The sequence below is a fragment of the Sorex araneus genome, chromosome 6, assembly GCF_027595985.1.
Source record: "Sorex araneus isolate mSorAra2 chromosome 6, mSorAra2.pri, whole genome shotgun sequence".
NCBI lineage: Eukaryota > Metazoa > Chordata > Mammalia > Eulipotyphla > Soricidae > Sorex > Sorex araneus.
The window spans coordinates 105,132,503-105,144,977 of NC_073307.1; the positions used below are offsets into that span (position 1 = coordinate 105,132,503).

At 41.3% G+C, this 12,475-nt stretch overlaps 1 protein-coding gene across 1 annotated transcript; it reads right to left on the bottom strand.

Annotated features, from left to right (window-relative positions):
* Positions 1 to 10,488: 10,488 nt before the first annotated feature.
* On the bottom strand, positions 10,489 to 11,433 carry LOC101559260 (olfactory receptor 51I2-like). The gene has a single exon (XM_004618253.2). The coding sequence runs from the start codon at positions 11,431 to 11,433 to the stop codon at positions 10,489 to 10,491; it is 945 nt and encodes a 314-aa protein (XP_004618310.2).
* Positions 11,434 to 12,475: the final 1,042 nt, after the last annotated feature.

Sequence of the window (12,475 nt, forward strand, 5' to 3'; positions counted from 1 at the left end):
ATGGGATGCTGGGAATCAAACCTGGGTTGGCTGCGTGCAAGGCAAACGCCCTACCGCTGTGCTATTGCTCCAGCCCTGTTCCTTAAGTTTTTCAATGTTCAAGCCCAGGCAAAAGTGAAGGATGAGGATGAATATTAAAGTATTAGAAATATATTTAAGGACAGAGGAAAGGACATAAAATGAAATAGCGGCCTAAAGACACAGACAGATAATATGAAAATGGGAAGAATTAAGGGAGGAAAAGAGACAAGGCCAGAAATTACTTTAGGGAGATTGTAACTAGAACATTGAACATAGAAAAAACATAAGAGAAATAAGTAGAGCAAGAACAACTGAAAGATGATGTTCCAGCTTGTCCCAGGGCCTCCAGAAGCAATAGGCTATTTTTCCTAGGTTAGGACAAGTCTTAGGTTAGGCAGAGAGTCTCTTGTCCACACAACTGGCTGTCTTCCCTGGGGCCTCCTGGAAGGGGATGGGCTCCAGCTTCCCTTCCCACCCCAAGCAGAGCTCCTGGCTGCTGAAGCCCTCTGGGGCCTAGCCACAGCCATGCTCAAGGCCCCTCTCCACATGTTCAGACGAGCCTCATGCATGAAGGAGCCGGCAAAGGAACCCAGGTGTGTGGGACCTGGGACTGAGACCTCCAAGTCTGCTTGGATCGGGACTGGGCCCTATCCGCCCAGATTTCCCATCTCCCAGTAGCTAGGCGGTCACACCCAGGGACTGCCCATGGCGCCATGTAATTCTGTCAATGGCAGCATCCAGAGACTTAAAAGCCAGCTCCCAGAACCGTGCGGCCAAGATATCTTATAGCCTACTTCTCCCTCTGGGATAACCTGGCAGACTACTGGGAGTTTCCTGCTCACCTGGGAGAGCCTCGCAAAGTCCTCATGGTGTATTAATATGCCAAAACCACTAACAAGCTGGGTCTCATTGCTCTTACCCTACAAGAGCCTCCAGTATGGCATCATTGGAAGGACTGTGGTGGTCGATATGGATGTCTCATTCTGTTAGGCAGGGAGAACCCTTCATGGGGCTGAGAAGGGGACGCTGCTGAGGAGGGAGAAAAGGCATTTATTCTATGGCAGTTACAGTATTTATACCTCCCTGCTGGGAGGAGGTGGTATAGAATTCATGTCGGGACCCCCAATAGAAATGCAGGGTGTCGCATGGTCATTAGCTAGTGATAAACAAATGGTGATAGGATAAGATCAGTAAGGTAAAATGGCTCCCTACATCTCCCCCTGTTTTGTTTTAAATTAAATGTGGTCACGGGAGGCATTGTCTGGTATCCCTTGTGACATAAAGACTCCATTTTTGCAGGGAGAGGAAGGAAAGGATGATCGGGTCTATGCAGGAGCCTCCTCATAGGCCCCATCAATCCTTGGTTTTGGAGTAACCTCTAAGCTCTACCGGAATACCTCGCAGGAAGCCGGCCTGGGTATCAACCCTCTCTTGCAGTGTTTTGGCTGGCAACCTGATCCACAATAATAAATTCTCGGGAGCCCGGCATCCTCAAGGTAAAGAACTGGGAAAAGATGAGGTCCTACAAATCAAGCCAATGATCCTTAAACACTCGAACAATCTCATTTGTTACTCTAAGATAGTAACCTGGCCCGGGACCCAAAGTAGCGCTTGCTGTAGAGTGTCCAATCATTGCTCAGCAACATGGTTGACAGTAGCCTGCATTGTCCAAAGGTGGTAAGAGTCATTTTGCCATGCTTTGACGAAGTTGTGTGTCTGGACCGAGGTTTGAAGAGCTATTCCTGCAACAGCAGCAGTGGTGGTTACAGCAATGAGTGTCAGGATATCTGAGATCAGGGGCCCAAGGAATCGTCAGGAGCACCGGAGCAGTCGTGTCAGGTCTTCAGTCAGGAGCGTTGCCATTCTCTGGTCAGGTTCAGAGAATGTTTTGTTCTCTATCTGGTAACCATATGTGATCTGGCCCTTAATAAAATTATACTGTGGGGAGAATCTTGGATTGAGAGGGAAGAATTGAGACAGGTAAATAATGCACAATCACCAGAAAAGAAAAATCTTTTTGCAAGTGATCAGAGGTAGTATGAATTTGGGACTTGGTATGAATCCAAGTCTGAAGGTGAAGAGGGAGACAGGGAGGCACTCCAATGCGGACAGGATCAAGTGAGTATCTTAGAGAAAAAATTAAAAGGTGTTTCTTCTTTATTTGGCAGCTGAGGCATCTGTGAATCCCATGAAGGGAGTAAAAGAAAGGAATTGTTAGCCCAGATACGGGGTCCTGGCATGGTCCAATCTACAATCTGTAAAAGTGGAGGGTGAGGAATGTAAGTCCAATAGATATGTTTAGCTTACTGGAATTCAAGAGAATTTCAACTGTTATTAACTAATAACAGTTTCTTCCAATATGAAATCTAGATTGAAAATTTCAATTTCTTTGTAGGCGCCACATTCTGATTAGAAATCTTTGTTTAGACCTGATCTAACAAGCTCCAAAGATACCTAGATCTTTTAAATTGCTGGGCTCCTTATCACTCTGACCGCCCTTGATTTTGTTTGCCCAGGTCTAAGAATTACTGACTTTAAACTAGCTCTAATACTTGAGTGTTCCACAGACAGACAGACAGTCAGACAATAAACATCACACATGTGCACAAATATATACTTGATCGATCAATCTGACCCCTCAAGAATGGTAGGAAAAAACTAATAGACTGAGAAAGGAAAGAGCAGTCCCCAGGGCAAAGTGAGCCCTGTGGGCCAATTGGGAACATTGCTCCCCGTTTCTCTGCGTGAGCAGCCAGTTTCCTGCTTGTTGAAAAAATGGGTCAAGAAAGCGCTTTTGTTAATACAAGCTGGCAAAACCTTCTCAAAGTTGTTGAAACCTAAGCAGAACTAAGAGAAATATAATGAGACAATTACACACACACTAGGGGCACAAGCACAAATCTTACTCCTGCACACCCTCGGACCGGTCCTTCTTTCATGCGGGTGTGCACCCCACTCACTACGTTCACACTGAGACTCCCGATCCTGCCCTATGGGTGTCCACATTATCTTTGGTCTTGAAGTAACGCTGGTTCCTGCTCCCGCCAGGCCAAGTCTGAACAAATGTTCTGTGAGCGAGACCACTGGTTGGTCACTCCCGACTCAGCTGATTGAGCAGAAGCAAGTTCCTGGGCAGTGACAGAGGGGACACTGTCCTCAGAAGATTCATTTATTCTCTGGGCGGAAGTCGGTTTAGCCAGAGCAGGTGTGTCGACCTGCCTTACCAGTCGTTCAGGGAGCCAGCGGGCTACACCATCAACAGCATCAAATACGCAGGCTGACCCTTGGCCCCATATAAGAACTGGATCAGGGTCCTTCCATAGACCACTCAGAGAGTCTTTCCACCTTACTTTTGCATAAGTGGGGCTGGTGGAAGTATGCTAAAAACTGTCCACCGCGCTGCAGCTTTCTTTGTCCAGTATAGGAAAGTTTATGACAAACAAAGCATGAGATAGTAACGTCTTAGGGGAAAGCGAGGCTGGGTACAGTTCCTTTTCTGTCCGGAGCTTTTGAATATATGATTTAAGCATGAGATGGGCTCGTTCCACTATCCCCTGCCCTTGAGGGTTATAGGGGATCCCTGTACGATGGGAAATCTGCAGCTTCTTACAAAAATGCTCACTTTTTTTCCAGTGTATCCTGGACCATTGTCTGTTTTTATTAGCTGTGGTTTGCCCAGTACACAAAGGCAGTACAAGACATGAGCAATGACATTTTTTGAGGCCTCTCCAGTCTGGGCTGAGGCAAAAATAAACCCACTAAAGTTGTCAATAGTCACATGCACATATTTAAGCTGCCTGAAGGAAGAAATATGAGTGACATCCATTTGCCAGATGGCCTTAGGGACTAGTCCTGGGGGATTGACCCCTAAGTGAGGCATGGGTAGAAGGGATACACAGGAAGGGCACTGGCGCACAATCTGCTGTGACTGCTCACATGTGATTTTAAACATAGGGTGGAGAGTTTGAGCATTCAGATGGTGAAGGGCATGTGCAGTCGTGGCCTCCTACGGCGGATCTGTTTGTAGAGTTAGCGCTGTGAAAGATCGGGTGGCCAAATCTGCCAAGTGATTACTTGTCGCCAGTGGCCCAGGGAGGTTAGTGTGGGCACGAAGATGGCCTATGAAAAATGGAACTTGCTGGGAGCGAATATACCGTTGGATTTGCAAAAACAATGACGTTGCGGGGGAGGAGGTTTTATGTAATTAATGGTCTCCAGTAATAGTATGGAGAAGGCCACATAGGCACTATTCATATATAAATTGAAAGGGAGAAGGAAAATTTTTTTAAAAACCATTAGAACAGCTGTGAGTTCAACCAGCTGAGCAGAAGACTCCTTTGTGGAAAAAGAAACAGTCTCACCCTCACAGGCATAGGCGGCCTGGCCATTAGAGGATCCATCAGTGAAAATCACTTTAGCCCCAGGGATAGGGCTGGTCTGACAATGGGAAAAACCCATTGATGTAAAGCCATAAATTGTATCAACTTATTGGGGGGATAATGATTATCTAAAATTCCTGAAAAGGAAGCGCAGGCAATGGGCCAATCATTGGTATTTTGAAGAAGCCAATCTAACTGTTCCTTATTATAGGGTTGAATAACAGAAGCCAGCTCAAGACCAAAGTGTTTTCGAGAAAAACTCCTTCCTTCAATAATTAAGGATGCCATTAAGAGATAGTAGGGTACAAGAACTTACTTTGGTGTGGTAGGAAGCTGAATCCAAGAAACAGGGTTTTCCTGCCAAATTAAGCCCGTGGTGGAATGAGGAGTAAGGAAGATAAGGAGGTGAAAAGGGCGCTGATAATCTAGAGAGCAAACAAAGTGACCTTCAATTGCCCTTTCTATGAGAACTAGGGATTCTCGGCCCTGGTGTCAGATTCCGAGGGGAAGAAGGGTCAGCATCATCGCGCAAAAGGTCATAAAGGGGCATAAGGTCTCCTTTGATAAGTTTCAGATAGGGACTGGGCCATGTAATATGCCCGAGCAGTTGTTGAAAATCATGGAGTGTCTTTAACGAAGTAAGCTTCAGCTGCATTTTTTGCAAAAGTACACGGGACCCCTGAAGACGAAATCCAAGAAAGGTAGAATGGTCAGCAATCTGAATTTTTTCGGGGGCAATTTGAAAGCCAGACTGAGTAAACACACGGATCACCTGATTGCAACAGAGCATAGTGGCCTGTGGGTCAAATGCAGCAAGCAGTATATCATCCATATAATGGACCGTATAAATGTCGGGCCATTGTGCCCTAATGGGAGCAAGAATTTGAGCCACAAATTTTTGACACAGTGTGGGACTATTTGCCATTCCCTGGGGTAAAACCTTCCATTGAAAACGTTTCATGGACTCTTTATAATTAATAGCTGGCAAATTAAAGGCAAAATGGGGACGATTATCAGGATGCAAGGGAATTGAGAAAAAGCAGTCTTTTAAGTCAAGTACTATCTTATACATTTCTGAAGGAATGGCTGCTAGGGACGGCAGTCCAGGTTGAAGCGCCCCAAAAATGACCATGGTTTTATTTACTGCTCGTAGATCCTGTAGCAGTCACCAACTGCAGTTTTTCTTTTTTATAACAAAAATGGGTGTGTTCCAGGGGGAGGAAGTGGGTTCTGTGTGTCCCACTGTGAGTTGTTCCTGCACTAACAACTTGGAGGCCTGTAATTTTTCAGTGGGAAGTGGCCACTGGTCCACCCATACAGGCTCATTGGACTTCCATGTGATCTTATCTGTATGGGGTGCAGGAGGAGCCGTGGCAGTTACTGAAAAAAAACCTAAACCTGTGCAGTTATTTTTCACTGGGTCGAGGGCCAGTGGCGCAGGCATGCCTTGGAGGATTTTTCCTAGACTCTTTCCGGGAGAATAACCTGCTGCAAGGAGCATGTCTAGGCCCTTGGCATCAATTAGTAAAAGGTCCATCTGTGAAAGAATATCCCGGCCCCAGAGATTGAGTGGGAGCCCGGGCAGAACATAGGGGCGTACCATCCCGGATTTTCCTTCCTTGGTGCGCCAATCAAGCGGAAATGAGCTTAACATAGGGTTTTGGGATTGACCTATACCCTGAAGGTGAGTCAGTGAGGGGGTGAGGGGCCACCGTTTGGGCCAGTCTTTTTCAGCAATGACCGTTACATCCTCACCAGTGTCAATCAGACCTAAAAACTCCTTCCCGTTGATTTCTAAATCATCCAAATAGAAAAAGCAGAATTAGCAAGAAAAAGGATGCAAATAACAGGGAATTCCCAGGAGTAGACAGAGATGAAGGAATCAGAGGGTAAGTAGGCCATTCCCATACCAGGGTGTGTGTCAAGAGAAAGGCGACCCTCAGAAATACTCACTTTTTCCGTGAATTCGTTGGCCACCTTGGGCACCAGGTGTGGTGGTCAATGTGGAGGTCTTGTTCTGTTAGGCATGGAGAACCCTTCGTGAGGCTGAGGAGGGGACGCCGCCGAATGAACAGATGCAGAGCCAAAAAGGTATAGTAGAAATGATATCTGCATTTTTTATGATCACTGCACCACTGTTTACAATAGCCAAAATCTGGGAAAAAAAGAACTGGAGTGCCCGAAAACAGATGACTGATTAAAGAAACTTTGATACATCTACACATGGAATACTATGCAGCTGTTAGAAATGATGAAGTCATGAAATTTGCGTTATAAGTGATCAACATGGAAAGTATCATGTTAAGTGAAATGAGTCAGAAAGGGAGGGACAGACATAGAAAGATGGCACTCATCTGTGGAATATAAAGTAACAGAGTGGGAGACTAACACCCAGGAATAGTAGAGATAAGGACCAGGAGGTCTGCCCCACAGCTTGGAAACTGGCCTCACATGCTGGGGGGAAAAGGCAGATGATATAGAGAAGAGAACACCAAATAGAGGATGTTGGGAGGACCCATTCTGGTTGAAAGATGCGTGCCAAAAGTAGACCCTAAACCGAACATGAAGGCCACTCAATATCTCTATTGCAAACTACAACACCCAAAAGGAGAGAGAACAAAAGAGAATGCCCTGCCACAGAGGCAGGGTGGGGTTATGAGGGATGGGGTGGGGGTGGTGGGAGAGATACTGAAAACATTGGTGGAGGAGAATGGACACTGGTGGAGGGATGGGTAAATGATCACTGTATGACTGAAATGCAAACACAAAAGTTCATAAGTTTGTAACTGTATCTCACCGTGATTCACTAATAAAATTTTTTTAAAAAAACAAGAAAGTAATTATTGATAGAAAAAAAGAAATTGTTTTGGATATTAGGGGAAAATATATGAGGCGTGAGAACTTGATAAGCAAATCAAACAATTGAGCACTACTTTGAAATATATCCTATTTATTTATAATATAATTCATTAAAGAAACTTCTTAGTTTTAAATCTGAACAAAACATTAATAGGTTTATAAATTATATAGATATCATTCTCTGACTCATTTTCCCAGCTTGTTCCTATATAATTTACCTTAAGAAGAAAAGTTGCAAGTCTTAATAGGGAATTAGTTTATATTTATTAGGCAATAATAAGTTTATACATATATAATGGATTGCTATCTACATTATGAAAATAAGATTTTTTGGGTTTCTGCATCCTCAACAAATTTTTCTAAAATCTAAAATGTCAATACAAACCGGTTTGTGTATTTATGATTGTGTACAGCCCATTTTTGTCACAGAGGGCCATTAACAAACTGAGATCTGAAAACTGAATATCTCTGTTATACTAGAAGAAATTTCTATCACAATTTTGTGTAGTGATCCCTTATTAGACAGAACTGAATTTAGCACATCTGTATTAAACTGGAAGATAGAATCTTTTAATGTCAATGCTCTTTGCGATCACGGACCAAATTTAATCTAGCTCAGCATTCTATTACCTAGCACAGAGCTATGCCCAAGTCCATGATTACCAAATAAATAAATAGGGGCCATTAAATAATGATTGAAATGCTTTAATGTTATGATAGCACTCAACTTCCTATCTTTTGCATTATATTATGACTTCTCAATTCTATAGTTGATATTTCAATTTTGTAAAAGATTTTTAATATTTTTCAAATGCTCATAATAAATTTGTTTCTATTATTTAAATATATAGATATATTAGAATGTATATGTTTTAAAGGAGGGACTTGATTAGTATTGTAACCATGAGTCTAAGGACATATGGTTGACCGGACTTTTATTAAGGTTTATTAAGATATATTTTATTTGTGCTTGTGACTATCTACAAAGTTTGCTTATATTTAATTTTTTGTCCTCATCTATGGAAAGATGATTTTCTCGGGTGGACTGAGAGGATAGCAAGGTTGCTCCCTCCAGAATCATATGTAGGATCCCCTCTATCATGCAAACTGCTCAATGAAAATATTTCTCACTCAAGTAATCTCTGTTTTATGTGGTTCTCACAGGATGTTTTTATATCCTTTCCAGGATAACTTATGTTTCTAGATTCTCAAACACTTGGGAACACAAGAGTAGTACTTGTTGCTCTCAAGTCTGTAAAGACAGAACTTGAAAGTGTTATTCCAAGTTTACAAGTCAATTTGAAAGGCATTTTCATGTGTGTCTGCTTAAAGTTATATTCTCTAATTGGGGGATTGTAATTTTTTATCCATTTCTTGAAGTAAAATTTTGCTAATCTTCTTTTGTGTAATATTTCCCACAAATGTTCTATCTTATGAAATTCTTTTTTGCTCTCTTTATATGGCTGCAATTACCGTGTTCTAGAATACTTGATATTATCTTCTTACATAGTATTGTTGAAGATGTTACTCCTCTATATTGATCTCCATATGTTGGCTTGCTTGGTGATGGCCCATGAATTTGCATTCACTCAGGGATTGGGAAAAGATGATAGTGTCATTTCGGTATTCTTTCTTTATTTCTTTTTCTTTATCTTTCTTTCTTGCTTGCTTGCTTTTTCTTCTTTATCTCTCTTTCTTCCTCTCATTCTCTCTTGCTTTCTCTTTCTTACTCTCATTCTTTCTCTCTTCCTCTCTTTCTCTCTTTCTTTTTATTCTTTGTTTTTGGTTTGCTCAGGGCTAAACTAGACCTTACCTCCAGCCCTGTACTCAGGGATCACTCCTGGCAAGCTTGTGAAACCATATGGGGATGAACCCAAGTGAGCCACATGCAAGTCATGCATCTTAACCGATGTATTATCTCTCCAGCACCTCTATGGGTGTAATTTTAAAACTCATTTCATGAGGCAATCAGGAAAGGGGTGTTTCTTTGTAAAAGATGATAAAATTTTGTTCTGGCATCTGCTTTTTCCAATCACTTGTTGGCATTATATTATTCCATGACTTATCCACTTCCCAGAGAAAGTTTCTAAATAATCATGCTTATTTTTGTTCAATTTATGTAAGCCTGAAAGGTCTTGCATTTTATTTTACATAGGTTTGTGTGGAAAGTTTCTTTTTTCCCATGGTTGCTTCTATTTATGGATTGTGCTCCATGAAATTCCTGAGACTCTTCATCTACCACTTCTCTGTTCTAATATGTGCTAAATTATTTGGGGCTTGATAGTCACTGTGTTCATAAAATTCATCTTACTGCAGATTATGAGACACAATATTAATGGCACAGAAGTAAATTTCCCTGCCATCAATTGTGAGTGTCCTTTAGCCTTCCATTTAGATGATTTACTAAATTCTTAGTAAAAAGTTAATCTTCCAGTTTCAGCCAAGAAATGGAGACATAAAATAATTCCCCTATATAACTACTGACCTATTTTAAAATTTCTAAATTTTGGGTGCTAAATGTATTTTTATTGAATATTATATAATGAGCATTTATATTACATTTTACAGGACTTAATAATATCCTTTGGAAGTGTAAAGTTTGTCACTGCTATTGTATATTTAATTTTTAGTTTAAGTGTTAAAATATTATTATAAAAATATTATATGATACCTAACATCTCAAGCAGTGTCCTCCCCAGTTAAAACATGATTTATATGTATGCATTAGTGGTTTTTTTCTTGGAAATTTACTTGAAAGCATGGATGTTAATAATTTGGAAACATTTCTGAAGACATCCATCTTGTTCTGTCTGAAAGAAGTATTTTGTGGAAACATGAGGCAAAAATAATTACAATTTATGGCAGACTTGCGTATTGAGTTATGAGTTTTACATGAATATAATTTTGGCTGGTACCCAAATCAGAGCCTCTCTGAGAGCTCGGCAAGCTACCTAGAGTGTCGAGTCCACACGGCAGAGCCTGGCAAGCTACCTGTGCATGGTTGATATGCCAAAAACAGTAACAATAAGTCTCTCAATGAGAGAATTACTGGGATTCGCTCGAACAAATTGATGAGAAACGGGATGACAGTGACAGTGACAGTGACCCAAATCAGAAGTCCACATGGAGAGTACTATTGGAACCTTCCACAGACAAGCATACCACAACCAAACATCACCTAAAACAACCATTTACTAGGGTACCTAGAGTTTTGCAGATATCTCTGTGATCAGAATTTAGGTCCCATTAACATTTTCCGAAGCCTCTTACGAATCTCTTTAGTCTTAATAGAATAAATAATAGGGTTAAGCATTGGCGGAACAAAAAGATAAATGAGGGACATAAACTTGTGTACATATTCAGGGGCATGCTTCCCAAATCGATGAACCATGGACACACTAACCATGGGCACATAGAAGATGAGTACAGCACAGATGTGTGACACACATGTATTGAGTGTCTTTAGCCTCTCCTCCTTGGAGGCAATGGCCAGCACAGAGCGCAATATGAGTACGTAAGAAAGAAGGATGAGCACTGAGTCTACACCAAAGGCAGAGATGACAATAAAAAGACCATACATACTATTGATGGTGGTATCTCCACAGGGCAAGCGAATCAGATCTGGGTGTAAGCAGTAGGAATGGATCAACACGTTGGCTTTGCAAAAAGGTAATCTCTTCAGAAGGAAAGGCAGTGGGAAAACCATGCAAAAGCTGCGAATAATGATGGATATGCCCATGTAAACCACACGGATATCGGTGAGCACTGTAGAATAACGTAGTGGGTTACAGATAGCCACATAGCGGTCAAAACTCATCGCCAGCAGGATCCCAGATTCTGTCCAGGAGAAGAAGTGAATGAAGAACATCTGGGCCAGACAGGCATCAAACGGAATCTCTGGGGCGTGAAAGCACATGGCAGCCAGTACAGTAGGTAGTGTAGAAAAGGACACACCCAAGTCGTTGAAAGACAGCAGAGACAGGAAGTAATACATTGGCTGGTGTAAGCTCTGTTCCTCTTTTATGATGAAGAGAATGGCAGTGTTTCCCACGATGGAGATCATATAAAGCAGCAACAGAAGAGCAGCTAGCCAGTACTCTAGACCCTCCAGCTCTGAGAAACCTGTTAGTGTGAAGCTGCCTGTGTTTGATACATTAGTCCAAAAACCTCCCATGATGCATCCAGAGAGTAGTGGAAATATAACGATAATAAAGAGAAGTCAAATTAGACAAATCAAGACCAGGAGCTGTCACTAGAGGTAGAGGGACAGTAATACAGATTCCATACCAAAGATTATGAAAAAGTGATGTAAGAACAGATTAGGGGATCCTTGTTCTCTCAGTACTCTATAGCCTGACCGTTTCCACAGATACATCTTGGACTCCAATCCTGAACAAAATCATTTTTATTCTTTGCTTTGAACATTACCCCTTCTTTTTTCTTTCTCTACATTCTTCAGAGAGTGATTAAAATGTTTCTTCAATGGAGCCAATTACTTTGCCCTTTCTTCCTTTCTTATTCACCATCTTTTCATGAACATGCACTATATGAAGTCTTTCCTTAAAAGGAAAACTTTCTTTACCCACTGATCAATGCATTCTCTCTTATGCAAGTTATGATACTTCTGTCTATATTACAAGCTGTTTCATCTTCTTGTCTGAGCTCAACCATCATCTCAGGTCCGCATTATCATTTCTATTATTTAAGTTAGAAGCTTATTAAGAAGGATATTATTTTGTTGTCTGGACCACACTAAAAACAATCAAGTTACTATCTATGGTAATTGGACTATATCTCACTCTCTCTCTTTGTATATATATATATATATACATATATATACATATTTATATTTGTATATGTATACATACACATATATGTACATGTGCATATACTTTAAACTGTGAGGAAATTTCAGTGGGAAGCCAAACTTGAAGAATGGGGATTTAGATCATTCATATTGAGTCATTACATCTTCCAACCCTCACAACACCTTCCTTATATAGAAATAATCTTAAGACCTCGTGTCACAGAAAACAGAGAACAACAAAACACCTCTTTTTCCCACATATATCTTTCGGATAATCTCTCATTTATCATTTTTACTAATATATTCAAATTATTTTCTACCCAACGAAGCGCATTCTTATTAGTAATCCCAAATTCATGTTTCTAGCTCAACCTTCTCTTCTAGCTAGAGATCTAGTCATCAACATTGG